Source organism: Osmerus eperlanus, chromosome 17 (genome assembly GCF_963692335.1).
Source record: "Osmerus eperlanus chromosome 17, fOsmEpe2.1, whole genome shotgun sequence".
In the NCBI taxonomy this organism is placed as follows: domain Eukaryota; kingdom Metazoa; phylum Chordata; class Actinopteri; order Osmeriformes; family Osmeridae; genus Osmerus; species Osmerus eperlanus.
The window spans coordinates 8,858,813-8,882,579 of record NC_085034.1 but is presented as its reverse complement, the minus strand read 5'-3'; the positions used below and the strand labels follow the sequence as shown (position 1 = coordinate 8,882,579).

At 52.1% G+C, this 23,767-nt stretch overlaps 1 protein-coding gene across 1 annotated transcript in view; it reads right to left on the bottom strand.

Moving 5' to 3' along the window:
* cped1 (cadherin-like and PC-esterase domain containing 1) overlaps positions 1 to 23,767 on the bottom strand; it is a 34,683-nt gene that overhangs the window by 4,909 nt on the left and 6,007 nt on the right. Inside the window, exons 2-16 of the mRNA XM_062483662.1 lie at positions 23,385 to 23,591; positions 23,226 to 23,304; positions 21,460 to 21,538; positions 21,210 to 21,369; positions 19,585 to 19,721; positions 19,266 to 19,338; positions 18,311 to 18,469; positions 18,108 to 18,209; positions 17,786 to 17,931; positions 17,444 to 17,505; positions 16,682 to 16,868; positions 15,930 to 16,107; positions 2,680 to 2,797; positions 2,070 to 2,206; positions 135 to 146 (exon numbers count right to left, since the gene is read on the bottom strand). Coding sequence (XP_062339646.1) covers positions 135 to 146; positions 2,070 to 2,206; positions 2,680 to 2,797; positions 15,930 to 16,107; positions 16,682 to 16,868; positions 17,444 to 17,505; positions 17,786 to 17,931; positions 18,108 to 18,209; positions 18,311 to 18,469; positions 19,266 to 19,338; positions 19,585 to 19,721; positions 21,210 to 21,369; positions 21,460 to 21,538; positions 23,226 to 23,304; positions 23,385 to 23,591 — 1,836 coding nt within the window. The remainder of the gene's footprint in view (positions 1 to 134; positions 147 to 2,069; positions 2,207 to 2,679; positions 2,798 to 15,929; positions 16,108 to 16,681; positions 16,869 to 17,443; positions 17,506 to 17,785; positions 17,932 to 18,107; positions 18,210 to 18,310; positions 18,470 to 19,265; positions 19,339 to 19,584; positions 19,722 to 21,209; positions 21,370 to 21,459; positions 21,539 to 23,225; positions 23,305 to 23,384; positions 23,592 to 23,767) is intronic.

The following is a 23,767-nucleotide window of genomic DNA, read 5'->3' as shown; positions in this document are numbered from 1 at the left end:
AGTAGCTGAGGTGCGTGCGGCCCTGGTTCAGGTTGGAGTACACCAGCGTGTCGTGGGCCTTGCCCCAGTCCTCCAGGCTGCCGTTGACCCTCTGCCATCAGGAAGTACATCATGCCCCGGTTGGTGGAGTCGCCGATGAACAGCACCTGTGTGTGGGGGGTGGGGTGTGGGGGGGGGGGACAGTGAGAGTTTATCCTGATGAGCAGCCGCTACCTTAACTAGAGGGGCGACAGCACCCGAAACAGAACAAAAGACAAAAACGTAGTGCATTGCTGCTACTACAACTTTGATTGATCCGAAAAGAAAGACCAGTAAAATCCTTTCTGAGTCTACAGGAGGTGATGTAACTCACAACTCGGGTTTTCCGAGAAGCGCAGGTCTGGATTGAAGGGCCCGGATGAATGTAGTGGACGAGTTGAAAGCCAACAATTTTGTCTGGTTCTGGCCGTAACTTCTTCCTTGTGTGGCTTGAAGGTTTGTGCCAACCGCCAACTGGGGACTTGATTAGAACTCTTCAGCTAAGCGTGGCTGACAGGCTTGGAGAGCCCAGTGATGTCACGTCTTTGTTTTGCTTTCCGTATTCAGGCACCCGGTTCAGCCAATAGGTGACGGTGTAGCGACAGCTCTCTCTCCCCACTGGTGTTAGGATGGACCGTGAGTCTCTCTCTCTCTCTCTCTCTCTCTCTCTCTCTCTCTCTCTCTCTCTCTCTCTCTCTCTCTCTCTCTCTCTCTCTCTCTCTCTCTCTCTCTCTCTCTCTCTCTCTCTCTCTCTCTCTCTCTCTCTCTCTCTCTCTCTCTCTCTTCTCTCTCTCTCTCTCTCTCTCTCTCTCTCTCTCTCTCTCTCTCTCTCTCTCTCTCTCTCTCTCTCTCTCTCTCTCTCTCTCTCTCTCTCTCTCTCTCTCTCTCTCTCTCTCTCTCTCTCTCTCTCTCTCTCTCTCTCTCTCTCTCTCGCATAGCTACAACAAGAAAGTGCATTTCAAGGCGAGAACTCCTGTTCAAGTCAAACAGGGCCAAAAACTGTTTTGAACAGACGTGGCGATGTGAGAGAATGGGGGGGCGGGGGGGGGGGGGGGGTGGCGCAAATCCCTCACACTCCAAGGGTCCATAACATGGTGCGCTTTAGTTAAAGCCCTACTTGACCCGACGGAGTGTGGTGCCCAGTCATCCTAAACCCGTAGTTCCCCAGGCCCCATGTCCTCCACTGTGCAGTGGGGTAATGGGCACTGCAGATCCCAGAAGGCTTTGTACCAGGAGCTGCTTTGTACAGGAGCTGCTGAGACTAAACACCGCTTATGGTTCTGAGTAAGCAGCAACAGAAACACATTTCCAGAAGCCAGGAGGAGAAAAAGAGAAAGGGTGAAAGATAGAGGGAGGGAGGGAAGGAGGGAGGGAGCCAGGGAGGGATGGAGGAGGGAGGGAGGGAGGGAGGGGATACAGAGTAAACAGAAAAGAAAGATGCCATTTTACCTCTGCTCGCTGGAAGCACGAACATGAGCCAATATTAAACACAGTTTATTTCTGCAACCCATCTTTGGGCCAGATGCATGTTGGTTAATGTAGTCCTTTAACACACACCATTACCCACATCTTTGCTGACCAAGCACAATATGGGCAGCTTGTACAGTACAGCTGGCTCCTAGATCATTTCCATTGTATCTTACGCAGTCTATTTCCAACACACACACACACACGAGGTCTCACGCAGTTGGACATATTAACCCTCCCTCACTAGCTACGGCTAGATCCGTTCTTCACAGCTAGAATCCAGCATTGGTTTCTTTCTTACTGTTAGCCGACAAGCTAACCGTTCACCTGGCAGAGCAGGTACACTGGCTGGTTGTGAGCAGTGGAGCTTGAGTGAGCTAGAGCTCGAGGCTAACGTTACGCCACACCAGGCCACAGAGTTCCGAGTCTCAATTCTTCTTTAACAACGGCACAATTACGCTACCATGAAAATCATTCGTATTTTTATAAAGACTCCAAAAGGCCGGAGAGGGGGTGCATCTGTCAACCAACCGTACATCCACATTAACCCCTGCATCCCACGACCGCCACCGTGATAGGCTCACCTTCCTGTCCGTCATGCAGCCCTGCAGCTGGGGGCGGTCCAACAAAGGGTGGTAGCAGCCTTCTGGTTGCCAGGCGACCTCTCTCCAATCACAGGTGCGGTTGTCGGCACAGCTGAGGCAGGGGACCACCCAGCGACCTGGGGAGAGGCGAGGCGAGGCAGAGGGTTGGGAAGCAGAGATCGATGGATGGATTAGGACAGACGGAAAGAACGAAAAACCTCATTCCTCCCGCTCTCAAACACTCCCTAGACAATGCAAGCTTTAAAACAACTCTTACTCTCAAACTTCCCCAGAGTGGCGGTAGTAACTCACTTTCCTAAAACGCACACACTCCACACATGCTCAACCCCCCCCCACCCCCTCCCCCCCCCCCCCCCCCACACACACACAGTCTGCTGACATTTATTCCTTCCATGTGGGGTGGGATATTGAGTTTTTACAACCCGGCCTGACCTCTCGCTCTCAGCCTCTAAATCAAAGGCCCGGAGTGTGTCAGCACGGCTAAACCCCAGCCGCCTCGCCTGGTGAGCTAACACACACACACCCAGCAGGACTCCATGTCAACAACTGCTCTGGAAACAGCTAAAGGAACCCCCCGAGAGATGTGCACCTGGAACGTCCCCGGAAGCACAGGGCCGAGATGAAGCCTGGGGCTCGCCTGGCCATGTCGGCCCAGGGAAGGGCTGCAGTCCACAGGGTTGACCGGGCTGCACCACCAGGCCGCAGTCCTGCAGAGACACGGGGAGAAGAAAAGCAGACAAGAGGTCAGTGCTGGTCAGTCATATTGGAATGTTGAAGTGTGTGTGTGTGTGCCACAAAGAGACATGTTGAGTGGATGTCATCTCTGATACATTGTGTGCCACCACACAGGATTCACAGCTACACCAATCGCCGTTCCGACTAGATTTATGACCAGAGACTTGACATCTATATGCAAGGTGGGAGACAGCGTGTTGAGATGAGAGGTTGATGATGATGATGATAATGATGGTGGTTTTCCTCTCTTTCAGAGAACCAGGCTCACAGACTGCTGAGTCATCCCATCACCTTCTCTCTCTCCTCCTCGCCATACCTCACTTCTAGTCATTCCCCCCCCCCCCCCCATCTCTTTCCCTTCATACTCAGGCCTCCTTTCCGTCCGTTTTTTGCTCGTCACCGCCCCCCCCGAATCCCTAACTGCGCCGAATACTACTTTCCGGCAATGTCACAAGGTGTCTGAGAGAGTCTGTTCTCTGCAAGACCAGAATATAAAGTCGTGTCTACAGCGCCAGCTCTCTGAGAAAGGTCACGAGATGCGTCACAGACTGGAGTCACCGTGAGACTTCCCCCCTCCTTTTGGCGTCTTTCACTTCGTTTTTCCTTTCTTTTCTCCTCCCCGCCCCTTTCTTCTCCTATCAAAGCTCATGGCGGCGGGCGCTCTGACCCTCGCCGCTGGTGAGCCCGGGCGGGAGGTGAGAGGTCAGGGGTCAGGGGTCAAACAAACCTGACCGACCAATGACAGACAGCGGGCGGCTGTGTAACCGGGGTCCCGTGGGAGCCGTCGCGTCTGGCCCTGACTACAGAGAGGCCGCCGCCCCCCCCCCCCCAACCCCGCGACTGAACATCACGCACACACACACACGCTCGCACTCCCTAATGACACACATATGCACCTCACACGGCACGCACGCGCACGCACACTCCGCGACGACGAGCACGCACACAATCTCTCGTCGGCCTCACACGCATGTACACGCTCGCCAGCGCCCCACACACACGCGCGCGCGCGCTCACACACACACACCGTACTTTCCTCCGAGGGGCTTCGCGCGTCCACACCACATTCCTCACGACGACGGCACAGCTCTCAACAAAGTGCCACAAGACAACTTAACAGGGATTTTCTTGTTCGTACCTGTGCACAGTGTACACACGCAAACACAGGGACGGGGGAAGGCGGGGGGGCGCGGGGGGGCGGGTGGTCTAAGGGTGCCGCCCGGCAGCCCCGCCGCCTCCTTTCATCATCTCCTCCCTCGCTCCGCTCTTTCAATCGCGCTGCCGCGAAAAAAAAAAAAGAAAAAAAAAGGGGGATAAAGATCCCCGCTTATAATTAGAACTGAACCTGAGAGGCGGCCGCTCTCTCTCTCTCTCTCTCTCTCTCTCTCTCTTGACCGACCATGAAAGACTCGCTGAGGTCCGCTTTTGGTTGTCGCCCGTCGTGAAATTCGTTCCCCGACGAGGACTACAGCACCAGCCTTCCGTCCCTGATGAAGCCTCGCTGATGAAATCTTGGTGAGTCTGTGTGTGTGTGTTTGTGTGTATAGTAATCCAACAGTATAGTAATCCACCTTGATCAAAGAGAACTAATTTAGCCTGGTAAAATGACTTGCTAAGCCCCCCCCCCCCCCAAAACACACGCACGCACACAAACACACGAAGCGTGTGTAATCCGTCCACAGGGTTTTTGAGATCATAGCAGCTTGTGGCTGAGTCTGGTAGCCTCGTTAAGAAGCTGCTCCCTGGCTTTGTTGGAGCACTGAAACACGTCTGCGGTCCACACACCTCCAGGACTCAATAGACAGACTTCCAGGACCAGGACTGGGTCTGATTATACAGACTTCCAGGACCAGAACCGGGTCTGATTAGATTGATCTACGCCCAGGGGCCTCCTCTGCTCACCTCAACGGAAAGGTTTAAAAGATCAAAAATGAGTTGTTCGGAACAGGACAATGGGGCAAAAGGACAGGAATCTGGGGGCTGTGCTGTGTTTTACCAGAGGGGATCTGATCTTTCCTGTGTGGGGTGTAAACACTGGTGATGGGAAAGGGGGAAGGGGGGGGGGGGATTTGAGGATTACAAAATGATCATTCCACACCACTCAACTCAAAAAGGTAAAAGTGCAAGGCATGTGAAAATGCACGCACACACACACACACGTGCAAACTCACACATACCTTACAGCCCCTAAGAGCACTCCTTTGACAATAACTTGCCTCGCTACATTGGTGATTTATCTTAATCAGGAATAAAATAAAGCCAGCTAAAAGCCCCGCCCCCCCCCCCCACACACACACACACACACCCCTGCTTACTCCCCCCTGCAGGTCAATCTCTCCTCTCAGTGGAGGCTGGCTGCTGTTGAAGAGGGCTGGAGTATCCCTGGAAACCATGCAGGAAAAATATATACGGACTGAGGAGGGGAGAAGTCCTTCGGGGAGTTTACACTGTAAAGCTCGGAATTTCTGCCCCTTCTGAAATCCCATTCCAGTGGTTATTTGCGAGTCCCAGAAACCTACACAGTATGATACAGACATAAAGCTTTGAGACTGTGGACTTGAGTCTGTACTGTACTGGTTGAAAACAACACTCCAGAGTCCATCCCAGGGTTCTTAGGGGGGAAGAGAGGGGGAGGGGAAGGGGGGGGGGGGGCACTGGTTGTTATTTGTCCATTTGAGTAATAAAAGTCATAAAAAAATTACGATTCCTGATTTAATCCAAAGAACTCTTGCTCAACGTGAAATGCTAAGGAGTTGTGGAAAAAATGCACGCTGCAAATGCACATGCTGAAACGTGTCAAGATGATGGAGATCGAGGTTATGAAAAATGGCTGTTTAGCACCAAGTGTCGCTCAGCCCAACTGACTTCCCAAGGTCAACTCCATCTGCTGGGGGGAAAAAAACAACATTTCAACAACTGCAATTTGTGGGATGTCACACGTGTAGTGCTTTAGTAACATGTGCTGTGTGCGAAAGCTGGCTGGTTTGAATTTGTCTCCAAGAAGCAGAAGAAGTTGTTGACTCAATTGATCCAGATCAGATATCCTTAAACCCTGGCCTGGTCCCGTGTGAAGCCACTTTAAGCCTTCTCTGTAATCTCCTGTCCAGGCTCTGCTGGACAATACTGTTGGAGTTAAGGTTAAAGGAGCATTTCGCGTAATCTGCCCGGTGATAGGATTAAGTCAAATGCTATAGGGTGTAATCCTGTGGAGGACGGACATGCAGGTGGCTGAACTTTTATAGGCCACAGGCTCCTCTCTGACTGACTCCAGGGAGACTGGACACCCAGAGAAAGTAACAGAAAGGGAGAGAGACATCTAGAACTAAAAAGAGAGAGGGAGAGCGAGGAAACAAGACAGAGAGAAGAAGAGAGAGTGAAAAAGAGAGACAGAAAGAAAAAGAGAGAGGGACAGAGAGAGGGGGGGTGAGAGAGAGAGAGAGAGAGAGAGAGAGAGAGAGAGAGAGAGAGAGAGAGAGAGAGAGAGAGAAGCTCGCTGGCTTGTGCATTGTTTTCTTTTCTCCCGCAGTGCGAGGCCTTGAAACTTTATTTCACATCATGTCGACGGGCTGACCGGATTTCTTTTAGGAACTCTTGGGGAAATGTTGTTACATTTCTTGGGGGGGATATCTGATTTTGCTCACAAGCGTGAGAAGAGGTTCGAGACTGAAAGGGAGAGAAAGAGCAGAGCGCATGAAACAGACAGTCGAGACTGACTCAGAAAAGCTCCGAAATAATATGAGCTTGTCCCATGTAAGTATATTATTCATACTCGCATGATTCTGATTCTGACCTCCAAACAAGCTCACTGAGAGCGTTACAGTCACAGCCTGTGTCCATAAGTGTGTGTGTCACTGTAACCCCAGGGCCACAGGGGAAAGGGAGAGATGAAGAGAGGAACCCCATTGTCTGTCGCACGAGGCGCGCGCACACACACACGCGCACACTACAGCCAAACGAATCGACGAGTTCATACGAACGCACATGCATCACTCAATCACTCGCAGATGGCTGCAATTTATCGGCCGTCTCGAACGAAATGTGGGAAGCGATGAGACGGTGAATGCAAGCATGTTTGACAGGCGGCGTCTGACTGTTGTGATGGGGAACATGACCAGAGCAAAGGCTACCCTGCATGACGTGAACACCTCAAGACGCGACGACACTGCCTCGACCAGACGAGAGGGCGACCTCTGCCTACTACAGATTACACGTTGTCCACAAAAGATGACGTGACGCACGTACGCGCGCGCGCGCAGTCACAGGGCGTCGGTACAATAAAGCTTTGGAAGTGGAAGTGGCCCCGGTTGTCAAATAAGAGGTTCCCAATTACACGCGGAGGAAATGAACACAGGTCGAAACTGACAGGGCCTCACCTCTCTCCCCCTCTGGGGCCCCGCACACGTGTCCACGGCCACAGAGAGGGCCGGCGCAACTCGATACACACACACACGCACGCGCGCGCGCACGCACACACACACGTGGATACAGTGCTGCTGTGCGTCCCACTGGAATGCACTAGACACGTCTTGTGTGTTACAAGACGAGAGGACCTCTTCGTAGAGAGTCATATAAAGACTCTATTGAAAAATAGACCTGAGACTGAGTGTGTGTGTGTGTGTGTGTTCAGACAGAACCACACAAAGGTTTTGGCCCAGGTCCAAGAAGTGAAAGAAAGAGGAATCTATTGAATCCATAAGATCCAGTTCAAATATGTGTGTGCCACTACATCGCGCTCCATGCCTTTAGGCTGCAAACCAAGGTTGCAAACCAAGGTTGTTTAAAGTAGAGGAACATACGTCTAGTATATTCCATGTATGTCATTGCCCGGTTTCGCCGAGAGTTCTCTTCTCTACGACATCGGTTTGTGTGAAAAGACTGCAGTTCCCCCTGTCCACTTCCCGGAGAGAGAGAGAGAGAGAGAGTCTTCCATTCGGGAGACAGAGCCAGTTGCAGCCTGCTAGAAGCACATCAGACGTGGTCGCTAGGGGTTAGAGCGTCTGCTAAAATGACTAAATGTAATGTAGTAACGACCGCTGCAGTCGCGTCAAGGATGTTTAAACCATACGGTCGGTCGACGTGAGGACCGCAGTCTTGGCTGCCTGACGTCAAACTGGCGCAGGGGAGAGAGAGAGACCCCGGGGGCCGTTAGCATTGGGGAAACATTGACCGAGACGGAGTGAGTGAGATGGATGGAGAGACAAACAGAGAAGAGATGGAAAGAGTGCGAGGCTGAAATAATTGAGAGAGAGATAGAGCGAGTGAGAGAGAGAGAATGTGTTCCTCGGATTCAGATCCAGGTCAGTAATTGGCCTGACCTGGAAGACACACTAGACGAGCAGTTGTTAGCAGATGTTGTTGAACTGGAAGTGGAAAAGCAAGATCAATTGAATAGGGAGAAGGGGGTAGGGGTGAAAGAGATAAAGAGAAAGAAAGAACGAGACAAAAAGATGAGAAAGAGAAGATGACAATACCAGCATTGGAAAAAAGGTGATTTTGTACATTTCATTTAGAAGAGCCCATCAGTAGCCAATCAGAGATGAGCCCTCTCCGTTCAGGAGTGACATAGCATCTAAGTGACGGTGTCAACCTTGTCGTCCGAACCAGAAGTGACTGGGGGGACGCGGCCCTGGCTGAAGCTCGTGGAATGTGAGGATAATTGCCCCCCCCCCCCCCTCACCCCTTCTCACCCCCTACCGCAAAACAAGAGCGGCAGGAACCACTTAACCTCTGATTGGTGGGTTTTTAACAGAGCCATCCCTCCGGAAACTTGGTCCACCGCAACCTCTCCGGCCCCCCTCTGCCCCACCTTCCCCCCCCGAACGAAGACTTTTACAATGTGGGGAGTAAGCCCTCCCACCGTTTCCAGTGTGGCGTGCAGGGACACCAGCTCCTTGGTTACGTACTGTAGCGGAGACAACATGGCAGGCATCCTGTAAGTACAGTACCTGCTCATATGGGCTCCCATAAGCCTCGAGTTACATTAATCATATACGCAATCACAGTGAAAACAGACTCTGGGAGGGGGGGGGGGCAGGATGGAGTGTGTGTGTGTGAGAGTCCGAGAGCTCCTGTTATTAAGATCCGGGGGGCCCCGGATGCCCCAGCTTGTTTTTCCACGCTAGAAACTGCGCCGCGCTTTAGTCACGGTCAACGGGCGCAAGCAAACGAGGGAGGGGGGGGGGATTTTCTCCTTTTCCCTTGCTCATGCTCGTGTGAGAAGGAGGCTTTGCTTGGCGCAGCGCAGGGGCACTCAAGCCTCGTCTCGCCCCGGCCAAGACCTCAACAACCAGAAATTTGTCCTGGTTAGAGCGTGTACGAACGGGGGGGGGGGGGGGGGGGGGGGGATGTAGCAGAAGCTTACAACAAAATAATATATACTGAACTTGAACAGTCGTAATTACGAGGAATTTCTGCTTTAGCGGTTACAGCAGAGAACTGGATGGAGACAAGTGAGACCGTGATGAAGTACGTCTGGCTCAACGTGTTTGTCTTAGGCTGTTCTCGAGTTTTGACAGAATCCACACACACGTACGCATGCACACACTACACAGATGTACAGACGTCCCATGGTTTACAGGGCTTTTGTTTCAAAACAAGTATGATCCGGCGTAGACCGGGCCAAGTTCTGGTTGGTTCTGGAGAACCGGTGGTTCCCAAGATATACCTCTCACTGATCACAATAGACCCCTCTGGATGAACCATGCCAGACACAGGCTGTGTGTGTGTGTGTGTGTGTCTGTCTGTGTATGTGTCTGTCTCTGTATGTGTCTGTGAGTGTGTCTATGTGTGTGTGTGTGTGCTGGACAACAGGAAGAGAGTGATTATAAGCATATAGATACTTTAGTTGAAGTGTGATTGCCCTCAACAACACACCACACAGCCAAACACAACTCAGCTGCTTCCCAAGTACAGAGTGTGTGTGTGTACAGAGTGTGTGTGTTTGTTTCTAAGTATCAGTTCAATGTACTCTGTAACGTGTGTGTCACAGGGGCAATGTACAAACCTATTATTTGACTGCCAACAAAATCCCCCCTCACACATCATAACATGAAAGTTGTTTTCACAGCTTTCCCAGACACGACGTTCCTATGGCCTGGAACAGAAGCACAGCTCACCCAGAGACTCACCCCCGTCACGCTGACAAGAGCTTGCACAGTCCTATCTACCTATTTCCGGAATATTCCGGAATGGGAGGACACCTTCGTGGCCATGCGATACGCGAGGGAGAGAGGGAGAGAGGGAACAGAGGGGAAGAAGAAGGGGGGAATATTTAGTGTTGTGGGGGGGGGGGGGGGGTTAACAACGCACTCCTCCCATCTGAAGCAGGCTCATGAGACCCAAAACTCTCCCTTCCTCTTACCTTCCTTCCCTCCCTTCTATCTCTCTCACTCTCACCCTCCCCTCTACCCTCTCTCCTCTCTCTATCATCCCCATTCTACCTCTCCTCTCTACCTCTCCTCTCTCTCTCCTCTCCTCCCCATTCTACCTCTCCTCTCTCTCCTCTCTACCTCTCCTCTCTCTCCCTCTCCATTCCACCTCTCCTCTCTGCAGGCCCCCTCTCTGGGTTCATATGCGGATCTAGAGGCCATGTGCTCTTTGTCATGAGGAACCACAGCTCCTCACTGGAATGATCCTCATGGACCAGACAGAGAGAGTGTGTGTGTGTGTGTGCGCCTCCATAAAGCAAACAGCATGTGTATCGTCCACGGCAGAGATCTTTGAGAGATGAAAGCAGTTGGCCGACTCCCCACCCCTGCCCCACCAATCAGACTCAATCATACCATCCAGGCTCCATACTGTCAGCGCCTGACTGAAAACATTAACCCACACATCTAAGACAGAATTAAAGAGGAGGATGGGGGGGGGACAAATCTGGGACAAATCTGCTCTGGATAAGAGCGTCTGCTAAATGACTAAATGTATCTAAACTTGGGGATGAACTCGTCCAGGGCTGAGTATCTGAACACACAGAGGAGTCCTGTTCTAATCTTCTCCCGTTTACCCCCCCCCCCCCCCCACACACACACACACACACAACTGCCCGCCAAACCTCCCTCTCACAGAGATAAGAGAACCTCCTTAACCACTTAATGAATTTTTTTTCTTCCTGCGAGAGGGCGGATCCTCAGCCCTCCTCTCTGCATGACCTCCCAGGATCAAACACACCTGGGGGGGGGGGGGGGGGGCACGTTCATGTTGATTGGCCTGTTGGCCTAACGAGAGGTTAGGATGAGCCCATCCGGAGACCGATCCTCTCCCCTCGTGTCACCCACACACACACACCCCTTCTCGAATGGTCACATGGAGGAGAAGGGGGGTGGGGGGAGGCATGAAGCTTTCCATTGTCTGCGTGGAGTGGCACGCTCTTGGTCTTGTGGCGTGGCGAGGGCACGGGGTATTGCTTGAGAGAGAGACACAGACTGAAAAGCGGAGAATATACGAGAGAGAGGTAGAGAGGGACAAGTTGAGAGGTAGAGAGAGAGAGAGAGAGAGAGAGAGAGAGAGAGAGAGAGAGAGGGAGGATGGAGGATGAGGGTTTGGGGGAGGCAGGGTGCAACAGAGGCTGCTTCTGTGTGTCTGCGCTGTGCCGCGGCGGAGGGGAGGGGAGGCTTTTCACCGTCCCGAGGAATTCACAGCTGCAGCTCTTCAAAGGGGCCGGCCTCTGTGCTGAGCCCCCGCCCCTGCCCCGCCCTGCCCCCCCCCCCCCATCCTGCTCTGGCCAGTGAGCCCAAACCTGAAGAACCTGTCCCTAGGGGGGGGGGGGGGGGGGGAGACTCCGCAGTAGGACAAGGAGAGGGACGTGGACAAGTCCCAATTAGTCACCTGGCCGCCAAACCAGTCAGCCACTCCATCACTCCGCCAAACAGCCAGCCAACTAAGCAGCAAACGGAGCAGCCAGCCAGTCAAGCCAAGTGTGCCAGCCTGCACCTGTGATCGCCAGCTCTAGCCAGATAAAACCAGACGGTAGCGTTGGACAGCCTGTTGATATTACCAGAGCAGTTGAGGGGCGCTCACATGATAGCACTTCAATAGACTCCCACACAGCATGAATGGAAGCCTTGTTCTATCCTCCCCCCTCCCCCCTCCTCCCCCCCCCCCTACACACACACACTGGCCAGCCCCTGGAGTACCCCCCACGAAGGACGGGTGTACAAACTCTCTCGCTCTCCCGGTGACCCACAGGGGGAGAGGAGAGGGGGGTTGAGGGAGTGGTGGAGGGAGGGAGTGGGGTCAGAGGTAAGAGCGAGCGGCGGGAAGGAAGGCCGGCGGAAGGATGGACCAGTGTGGACGCCGCTCGCTTGCTCTCGTGGGGTCGTACCCCCGGCCCGGCTCTGAGGACAGATGTCCGGCAGACGGACAGAAGGGGGTCCGCGCTGCGCGCATGCGCATGCGCACACACACACACACACACACACAGAGAGAACATGACAGAATGGAAGGCTGGCGGATCGCGGTTTAAACAGTGTTCAGCTAGAGAGCCCAACATCACCTAGAGGAGAGCAGAGCACGGAACACTCTAATAAGCACATTGTGTTGTGCAACTGTGAATGTCAACTGGCAGCTATTCATGCAAGTAGCCTGTGTGTGTGTGTGTGTGTGTGTGTATGTTTGATAAAGGGCGGCATCAGACAGGAGAGTGAGCCAGCACATCTGTAAAGGCCAGCGTGACTAAATACTACTATGAATCTGCTTTCTCATAGGGATCAAGGTGGAGAACTGTGGTATGTCCTTGGATGTGTGAAGAGAGTTTCTGAGAGAGAGAGAGAGAGAGAGAGAGAGAGAGAGAGAGAGAGAGAGAGAGAGAGAGAGAGAGAGAGAGAGAGAGAGAGAGAGAGAGAGAGAGAGAGAGAGAGAGAGAGAGAGAGAGAGAAAGAGTGGGGTGAATGGGAGAGGGGGGAGAGACACAGAGAAAGAAAACGAGAGTGAGTGAGTGAGTGAGTGAGGGAGTGAGTGAGTGAGAGCGCGCTACGGAATTATCCACTCCAACAGATGGACACACGTAGAGCTGGGCTCTGGATGAACCAAAACACAGCGCAGAGGAACACCAAGCCAATGTCTCAATCAAACGTTCTGTCCTAAAAGGTTTGGTTATGAAACACGGACCCTTTGAGCAGAAACACAGCCGTAACCGAAATCATACCAATTTCCCACGATGAATCAAGACTCTCAAGCCCTTATGGCAGACAGCACAGTCTAACACAGTCTAACACAGTCAACGTTACACAGGCTACACAGGACATTCTGCACAAATACACACAAATGAGGAATTGAAGTATCCTTGAACGAAAATACACGTGTTTTAACGAGGGGAAAAAAACAAGGTCGATAATGATAATAGAATTGAATTCATGCTTCAAAAGCATTCCTCCTTGAGTGTGCCACCTTGCCCTGTCTGGCTTTGGTTAATGGTTTCCACAGCCAGCCTGGTTAATGGGCCGGCCGTGACTGGGTCCATCTCACTGAGTCTGAGCACGGGAGCGCCTGTGTGTGTGTGTGTGTGTGTGTGTCTGTGTGTGTGTGTGTGTGTGCGCGCACGCATGTTTCTAAGTATCCCGTGTGTTCGTACATGCGTCTGTTTGTATGTGAGCATGCACGTTCAGCTGTGTCATAAAAACGTACGTGTGTGTTTGTTCAATCAACAGTACCAACGGAAAGGATGAAGACTTCATGGTTCAAGGCTGTAGTAATCATTATCATCTGCGATCCCTTGAGGAAATCAGAGGCCTCGATTGATGCAGTCACTACAAGCCTGTGAAACAAAGGATGGAACTACTCCGATACACGCAAACACACACCTATGACCCTGTACGGCCGTGGGGTCGTCTTGGCACTGAAACTCGACAGACATTGTGTGTGGGCGCGTGTGTGCATTTGGAATAAACCATGACAACCACATTCTTATGATGTGCTCAACACACCACCTGTGATCCCCCCAGTTCCCCGCTAAGGAGGTCACCAGCTGTGTGTGTGTGTGTGTGAGAGAGAGAGAGAGTGAATGTACGCGGAACTTCAGTATACAATGGCGTAATGGGCAAGGGTTCAGAATGGACGTGCATGGTACAGCGAAGAGAGTTAATGTTAGGATTGGTGGACAGGGTTGGAGTTAGGCTTGGTGGACAGGGTTGGGGCTAGGCTTGGTGGACAGGGTTGGGGTTGGTGAGCAGGGTAGGCTGTCTACACCAGAAATGTCCTTGTGACCCTGAGGAGGAGCTGGGGAGGAGGGCTGCACGTACACTCCCACACCAAAGCCACATAGCTAGCATACCACATACACACACACAATTACTATGGGACATGCGAGAGAGAGCGAGGAAGAGAGAGAGAGAGAGAGAGAGAGAGAGAGAGAGAGACAGAGACAGAGAGACAGTGTCTGTGTGCGTGCACACATGGGGACGAATCGATGTGTCAAGTAAGGGTGAGAGTTGCTCCAAACTTCTGCACAACAGCAGCAAATGATCGAGGGGGATTGACCCAGAGCTTACAGTGCGTTCACACTGCAGCGGAGCGGGCGGCGCGCGGCGTCGGCTTCCAATTCATTTTCAATGAAACCAGGCGTTGACGCTCGCGTAGGGCATTGTGGGAAGGCGAGCGGAGCGGAGCGGAGCGTTGCAAGTTGGATTTTCTCAACTTTATGTAAATGAGGAGCGTGAAAACGCTAGCGTTGGCCAATCGGATTGGTTTCTTGTTTCTTGTAACGTAGCAACTGTTCGTCATGGTAAACATTTCTAGGTTTGACAATTTCAAGATGGAGGAGAAACTTTTCGTATGTGTCTGCACACCCAGTTCTGTTCAGATGTTCAGAACAAAGTTACTAATGTGACGAGCCTGAATTTAAAGATTACATTAAACTAATAATGCATGGTGCATGGTTGCCGATGTCGTCATTGTTCCTAGTGTGTTTTTATAGCCTACTTTTAAATGTAGTCGTCACATTACGTGACTGTTCTGTGCCACTGCTAGCTCGCTAGCCCAGCCTACAAACGACTGGTTGAGTGACCGGTGGCGTAACATGTATTCTACTGTAATCTTGCACTAGTAAAATCTTGCACTTACATAAATGTTGTGTAAAAGTGGTATTTTGATCGATATTGTGAGTACATTAACCCAAATCTGCACGCTTGGCCATGACTACAACTGTGACCTTAGAGAACTACAACTCTGTATTAACTTGTCTAACACGCCCCCGAGCGTGGTGTACTGTGGGAAGGCAAGCGATGCAGAGCGTTAAAAAACGCTGAAGTGTGAACGCACTGTTAGAGATCAATTTGCAAAATATCTGTTATATTTTCTTCACCCTAAACGCCCCCCCCCCCACACACACACCCCAAAACATCTGTCTCTCTCTCTCCCTGGACGAAGGCTTGAGAATGGAGTATGCACAATCTGTAATCCCGAACCACAACTCCAGGCAAACTAACTGTGCTCCATGACAGCCCCTGACACGGGAACCGGCCCAAACATCAACCAGGCCCTGGCGGCGACACCTGGTAAGAGACCCGCCCAGCGAAGCCCTCAAGCCAAAATGCTGACGAGGCAAACAACGTTTCCCTGCCGAGCGAGCTCATTGGTTGGCTTTCCGTTTCCGTGCGTGCGGTCGAGGGCGGTTGGCGTGCCAGGGCCCGTAAACCCACCGGCACTTCCTCCCACCGCAGATTGAAGAGCGTCCGCCGGCTTTGGAAAGTCGGCGGAGCGTCTCGTTCTGGATGGCGCTGGCTGGAAATAGTCGCCTTTTGGTTTCGCGCGGTCTCAGGCTGTCAACAAACGACACCTCACAACAACAACAGCTCTCTCAAATGTAGCTCTGGGTGGCGCGGAACATTTGCAAAAGGTAAATATAATAAGATATATATATCATATATATGATATATAATTTCCACATTCACAACCTTGAAGACACATCTATTCATATTAGAATGAAAGACGAAAGAAAGAGAGAAAGGCCGAGAGAGAGATAGAGAGAGCTAGACAGACAGATGTAAAAAAAAAGAAATGGAATAGCCTGTCCGGTATGTCGGCCTGTTCCATTTGAGGGCTGGTGGTGTTAGTGTGTGTGTGTGTGTGTGTGCGTGTGCGTGCGTGCTTGCGTGCGCACGGCTACAGTACCTGCACAAAGCCGCAGGTCACGTGCTCCCCGAACATGGGCAGGCTGGGCCGGCTCTCGCGGTACATGTGCAGGGTGTATATCGTCATGACGACGGGCGGCCCAGACTCGGTCGCGGCCTCGTCCGTCACCAGGATGTTGATTCGGCTGTTGCCAAGGCCGACGGGGTAGTTGGCCGTCCTGTGGAGGGAGATCAGAGGAGCTTCTCAGAAACATGGCAAAAGAGGATGAGGGCTAGACATGATAGATAAGCTCCAAGACACACACACACACACACACATACACACACACACCATCATCATATTGGTGACAAAGGGCAAAGGGGCTTATGTATTAATCCACAACAGTAATGCCAGAAGTCATTCTTAGCAGTTGGCATGTGATCGTGTGTGTGTGTAGAATGTTTGTGGTGTGTGTGTGTTTGGGTGGAGGGGGGGTGGGGGGTGGGGGGGGGCTAACAGAGGTTGATCCTCTGACATCAGCGCTATTGAGTAAAACAGGCGCTAATCAGGGATTGGCTTGACTCTGTGGTGCTGACATGGGAAGGAGAGTGAAATATACAAATCATTTCCTTATACACACACACACACACACCGACACGCTATACACACACGCCAATGCTGACCCAAATCAGGAATTTCTCAATTGCGCACACAAACACCCACACACACACAGTCTGCTAAACAGTGGGAGCCGCGTCCTAACAAGGCCAGGCTCCATGGTTAGGGGTGAAAGGTCACGGGGGGGGGGTGACCTTGGTCCTCCGTGCTCGTCCAGGTGGACGCGGCAGGAGCGGCCGGCGGGCTGGGGACGGATGCGGAGCGTCACCATGTCGAAGGGGACCTCGGCCCGGTACACCTTCACCCCGGGGCTGAACGGGGGGCTCAGGGTGAGGAGGGGGTCCGTGTACAGCTGCCTGAGGTGGGGGTCCCCACAGCCATCTGGAGGAACGGGGGGGGGGAGGGGTGGGAGGGAGGGAGGGAGGATGACAGGGGAGAGAGGGAAAGGAGGAGGAGAGAGAAATAAACATTATCCACAATCTGTATAAACTGTAAGATAGTTACTGTACTTTGGCACCATACTGTAACAGTGTGTGTTTGTCTATGTTGAGGCGTGGGATGCTCATTATCTTCAATCAAAGAGATTCAAGTGAAGCAGATTCACACAACATGTCACACACAACTATGCAATTTGCGGCACAGGGAGTAGAACTGTTAATCACTCACAGGAACTGTCCTGAACATCATGTCCAACACACACACATACACACACACACACACACAGGAATGTTAATAGCAGCACCCTGAGGTCTACACATGTGGTGTACAAGCCAAGTGAAGGCTTTATTTTATCATTACACACACACACACACCTGGCAGGCCTCCAGTCCCAACAGATCATCTCACCACTCTAACCATGAAACAGACAACAAACTGCAGTGTGTTGTCTGTTTCATGGTGTTTTCATGATGGCCCGTGTTGTCTAGCTTTTGTCCGGCCAATAAGAAGCGTCTAACCTCTGTCTCCGGGCAGGTCATGGACTCCTGGCTCCTCGTTACGCGTCCCTGTGCTGTCGAGCCTGTGGGACACATGGACAAACTGACACATCTGCCATGCTATACACTGAGACAAAGTTGTGTTGGATTGTTGGATTCCTCCTCCGTGTCCCTGCCTCTGTTTGGGGGGTCAATGTCTCCCGCTAGGGTCAGCGTCTATCTGCAGGAGCCAGGGGTGGACTACCTCCGGAGGAGTGATTGACACCACAGACTGATTGTTCATGTGTAAGTGGGAAAGGAGGTCGATTGAGAGTGTGTGTCAGTGAGTGAGTGAGTGAGCGAGCGAGCGAGCGAGCATCTCACTGGTTCCACTGGCCGTAGTAGGAGCGGATCCCGTCCAGCAGCGCGGGGAGACGAGACGTCCTCCCAGAATGCTCTGCCCTGGCAGGCAGGGGCGGGGGGAGGTCAGCCTGGGGAGGCCCGTGGCCGGGAGGAGCTGATGGATGAAGCTGCCGACAAACACACACACACACAGCTTCTGGGAACACACACCCAGGACACTACTACACAAGCTTCCTTTCCAAAGACCAATCTGGAGGAAGCACCAGTGAATCAAATCACTGACGTCCTCAATCGACTCCTTTTCAACGGGAAGTCAAGTTCATTCGTCGCGTAGAAGGTTTACCAGCACGAAAGACCCTGGCGTCTTCAACTGTGTCTGGAACTGGAGCAGAAGGAGAATCTCCTCTTCGGGGAGACGGAGGTGTGTCCCCGTGCAGCCACCGTACTACCCAGAGACAGGAGACAACACAGTCCTCAGGCTCAGTCTGAACGTCGCGTCTCCAGCACAGTTCTGGGAGATGTGAGGGGGTTTGCGTGCGAGCATACCGTGTCTGTCGGGGGGGCGTCCCCGGGGGGATTCGGACCTGACCCGTGCGGCGCCGCCGGGAGCAGGAAGTGGAGCACATCCTCCAGGATGAGCTCCTTGGTGATCTGGCCGTCGAAGCCGGGGTCCTTCAGCCCCTCGAAGTGGAGGTCCACCTCAGCCTGCGGAAGGGACACACACACACACATATCACATGACCAATTATAAACAGTTAAAAAAACGTCTGCCGTCAAACAGACTGAGGATGATGGCCCGTGTTGTACTGTAACCTTGACAACTGTCTCGACCCAGTCTGTGAAGAACTTTCTGGAATTTCTGGAGTTTGCGTTACTGTATCCCGGCCTCTAGTGGCAGCATGGAGCACCTCAACACGATTTAACGAACGCCGGTTTAACAATCCTGTCCTATCCATGAAAGTCACCAAAAAAAAAGAGGATGTTCAGAGTTAAGCTTCGAGTCGATCCTTTGATCAGGATCAAGCCCACATCAAAGAACAGTGGCATCTGGGAGAAAAGGACCAAACGGGAGCGATTCTCGGGAGCGGTGAAACCAACAGGGGCCATGTCTGGAATCTTAGCGAGGGTCAAACCAACTAAAGAGACTTCCAGAAAGGTCACTGAGTGTAATGGGTTTTATTACCATGACTAGGTTAATGACCCAGCTGTCTGTGTGTGTGTGTGTGTGTGTGTGTGTGTGTGTGTGTGTGTGTACACATGCAGGCGTGTGTGTATCCAGCTGGGCCTGTCACACAACAGTCAAAAACTGTCTGCTCTCCCCTATACAGTAATAATGAATCAACTTGCCTCTCCAGTAATGTAATGAAACACCCCCGTACCGTGCCGAACAGCAGAAATATCCCTGTGGACCTGGCTCCCCCTAGTGGCTGTATTGAGTAACGCCATCAGAGGAGCCAGGCTACAGGTGGTGACGTTGGAAGGAAAGGGCTCCCTCTCTCACCTTCACCACGGCAGGCAGAAGGGAGCCACCGAACTGCAGGGTGAACGTCATCAACTGGAAACACAGGAGGCATCTGCAAGAGAGGTCGCCTTCAGCATCTCCGGGGCTGTGATGGCGTCATGTCGACGTTGCGCTGTGTCTCGCGAGCCAGGCTGTTCCTTGGCATTAACCACTGAAGCGCTGCTTGGAACTATGTGTATTAGTCCTCGGTTATCTGTCACACTCGCTATGCACGACTTGTGTTTCACTTTGGATGAATGCGTCTTCTGAATGTGTAATGTACTGAGATTGAAGCTGGATGGAGGGCGTGGGCCGTTACCTGTGGTGGGAGCCCGGCTCCTCGTTGGTCGATGAGGCGGCACCGGCTCTGAGCACCTGACCTATGACGTGCTTCACTTGGCCCAGAGCCTCATGGGATGCCTCGGAACCCAGGTGCTGCAGGAAGAAGGCCTTGAGCTAACGAGAGAGAGAGAGAGAGAGAGAGAGAGAGAGAGAGAGAGAGAGAGAGAGAGAGAGAGAGAGAGAGAGAGAGAGAGAGAGAGAGAGAGAGAGAGAGAGAGAGAGAGAGAGAGAGAGAGAAACTATTTAATATGGCAACAAATCAACAAATCTTAATTAACATCAGAAGTTACATTTAGCTGTTTTTACCACATGGGGGCGGCACATACGCCACGATCGTCATTCAGCATGACACTACACATCGAAATTCCCTCATCACATTTGATTTTAATCTGAGGATCTAATCATGTTGCATAAGGGTTTAATATGACAACCAGATTAGATGTGAGCTAATTCACGTAAGGGGTAAGGGGTGACTGTCAAAATCCAAAGAATGTGCTGCATGTGGCAGCTTTACTCACTTGCACGCGCACCAACACACCCACGCACACACACACCAACACACACAAAGTGAGCACAATGGCACTGAGGGTCAGCCACGCACATGCGTGTACGTTTGTGACCATTGGAGGCTGAGAGAGAGACCAGCCGTGACGAGGCCCAGATGAGGCCTCATCACGTCAGCCTCCAGCAGGCTGGAGCAAGTGGACTAGGACACAGCCCAGAATCAGTCAGGCTGCAGCCAGGCATGTCTGACAGACAGGGGTGCCAGTTTGTACTGTGTCTGTGTGTGTGTGTCTGTGTGTGTCTGGGCGTATTGTAATGAGAATGCTAATGGAACGCATTCTCTGCTGTCCTCCCACTGACGACCTTTGGGACCCTACGCCCCCCCAGGTACCCCCCCATATGTTGGGGACTGGACCCAATGTACTGGACACTCACACACACACACACACAGAGCACCGAGCCCCGGCTGGAACGTTCGAAATAAGACGAGCTCTGTCTATATCTTTGATTGAATCTTCATGTGTGTTCTGGCTGTCTTGTGTCGTGAGGCCGCTGCCAAGCTCCTCTGACGGGTTAGCGTCGACACGGCGGCGCGAGACCCAGCCAAGGGCTGGGAACGACTAATCAACATCACATGGACGAGAGAGGCTGCGTAAACAAGTAGAAGAGAGAGAGAGGGGGGGGGGGGCAGAGAGAGAGAGGGAGTGAGAGAGGCAAAAAGAAAAGAGGGGAAAGAGAGAGAGGGAGAAAGAGAGGGAGCGGTGGAAAGAGAGAGGCAAAAAGGAGAGAGGGAACGAGAGAGAGGGGGGAATAGAGAGAGAGATGGACCTCAGCTCAACCCTGCACCATTATGTGCTGCTTCCTGTTGATCAAAGATGGATATTTTTGTTATATATACTTAGTGACAGCCTTGACCTTTCAATGGGTAACTACAGACAAAAAGGTTTTTACTTGTTATAACAATTCGCTGTTATTCCATTTATTTTTGTGCACTTAACTAAATAAGTAAATCTCTAGTGGATTCTGTGTAGTTAGCCACTAACTGGTTTGGACCGGACAGGTCATGTGAGGGTGAAACCCAGCTCTGTGATTGGCTACCTGGCTAATCTGACTGTAACGCTCCTCTCTGGTCCTGACCAGACCAGTGGTGTGCAGGAAGGCCGTGAGTGGGTTTGCCGAGGTGACCAGAACGTAGACGTTCACCATGGCAACCAAGCCAGGAGTGGGGGAGGAGCCGGGAGTGGGTGTGGCTGGGTTCCTGTGTGGGAAAGAGTCAGAGACTTGACAACTTTTAAAGATTAAAGACTTGGCAGCAAAATGTGGATTCTGTCCACCGAGGATAACTGACCAATCCTCTCGTGCCATGTCATGATCACCCTGGGGAAGAAGGGATGTGCAGGCAGATGGAATTATGGGTAACGCCAGCCCTAAAGAGACGACACGGCAACAAAAGACACAAGAAAGTTAGCAGCTCCAAACAAATTTGTTGCGTTTCCCTTGGAATCAATAAGGGGAATCAAATTGGAAAATTGAAAACGCGAACGGACAGGGGTGAAGGGTCGAACACAGCATCGGGCTCGCAACTGTCCCAAAGACACGTCGCTTTGCTCTGTGTTCCCGTGCTGGCTGAAAGGACAACAGCCGTGCTCCGTGCCGGCTGATGAAACTCCCAACTGCTGGAAACACTGCTTCCTACATTCGCTTTCAATCACTGTAGTCTCTGGACAGGAACCCAACCTCTCCCTCTCATCCCTGGAGCCATTCTAAGAGGAAAAAATGCAGTTGAGGCTGAAACGGTTGGCCGTCAATCAGCTGCTCCAGTCCTGGTGTCCTGGTTGGGATCCATTTTTCCACACAGTGGGGTTCTTGTTGACATTCGTGGAGACATGCAGCACTGGGTTCCAGAGGGACGGACAGGAAACCAGACCAACTCGGTTTCCTGAATCCACAGAAAAACCCAGAGCATGACCCCCCAACCAGGAAACCAGGACCACCGCTGCCTATCTTTAATTGTCTCTCTCCTCCAATCGCCTTCAACCTCCCTCACTTTCCCCCACGCTCCCTCCCTCCCTCTCCCCCACGCCACCTCACTCTCCTCTGCTCTCCCTCGACCTCCCTCTCCCTTCACTCTCTCCCTACCCAGAAGCCGCAGTTCTGGGAGAGGTTATGTGGAAAAACAAAGCCCATTTCACCCAAGGAGCGGTGGAGGTGTCTGTGTTTGAGTGGCATTCACCTTACATAAGATACTGATGACTCAGCGGAAGTCATGCAACGGACTGGGTTATGACCTGTATCCCAGTCTGGGGTGAGGGTAGGGCTGCGTGTTGGGGTTAGGGTGCAGGTAGGGGTGAGGTACTATTCAGGGACCACAGTCCACAGTACCAGGACAGGCAATGTCAACAAGCTGCCCAGAAGGAAAAACAATGTTGTTGAAGAGACGGGTGTGTTGTGTGTGTGTGTGTGTGTGTGTGTGTGTGTGTGTGTGTGTGTGTGTGGGTTGCTGATAATCAAAAGCCTATTTCCTGCTTAGCACTAACTATCCCAGGTAAGACCTGCTGTTGACCCCTAGAATAACAAAGAAGCAAAACTGGATCAGAAAAATTATGCTGCTGCCAAGTAGGAAACAGCCATTATCACTCTCTTTCAAGAAACCCTTTCGGGACTCAAACTACATATCCATCTTTTTTGAGTGGATCAAAGAGAAAGAGGGACAGAATAAGTGTGTCAGCGTTCTGTCAAATGTGTTCTATAGCTTTTCTATAGAAAGATTTTTCACCATTCAACCCCAAGATTGTGTGTGTGTGTGTGTGTGTGTGTGTGTGGACAAGGGGGAGGGCAACTATGGTTTCCATGGTGTATATGGACTACTATATTCTTTCTTCCTGTCCATTCCTGCATGTAAAAGACTTACAATCAGTCAGACTAAATACTATGTGTATCATGTGCCACACAAACAGACCTCGACTCCCTGAGAGGGGAGACAGTGAGAGACGCCTAGCAGTTATGTAGCTCCGATAACACCAGCTGTGTTCACACCAAACTGACCACAGACTAAACAGACTGGACGCAAAACGCTGCCAGACCGCTGCCAGACCGCTGGAGAGCCGGACTCACCTGACGGCCCCGGGGCGGCCCCAAGACGGCAGCGTCCCTCCGCTGAGAAGGCCTCCGCTAGCAGGGGGATCATGTTGACCTGGGGGGGGAGCAGATTTTTGGTCTTACCCTCTAGTGGGAAAGGAAGGGGAGGGAGGGAGGGTGAGGGGCTGGTCTTACCCTCTGGTGGGGGAGCAGGCGGGAGAAGGAGACCTTTCTCAGGCAGCTCTTCTCTGACCCACTGAGGCAGAGGAGCACGGTCCACTCTCTACCATCTGGGAGGGGGGAGAGAGAGAGGGGGAGAAGGAGAGAGATTGCGGTGGGCGACAGAGGAAAAGAGGAGAACAGGAAGTGAGCGGGAGAGGAATGAGAGATTGGTAAGCATCTCTGTATAAATATACGAAGCTTTAACCAAATATGGTTCTAAAGCTGGGAGGGAAGCATCCAAACCTGGAAATCCCTCCCAGCTGTATCAATACGAAATCAAAGCAAACCGATCTGTACATCAGAAACAACAGAATCCTCCTGGAGCCTCGACAAGAAACACACACTTTGATTATGTC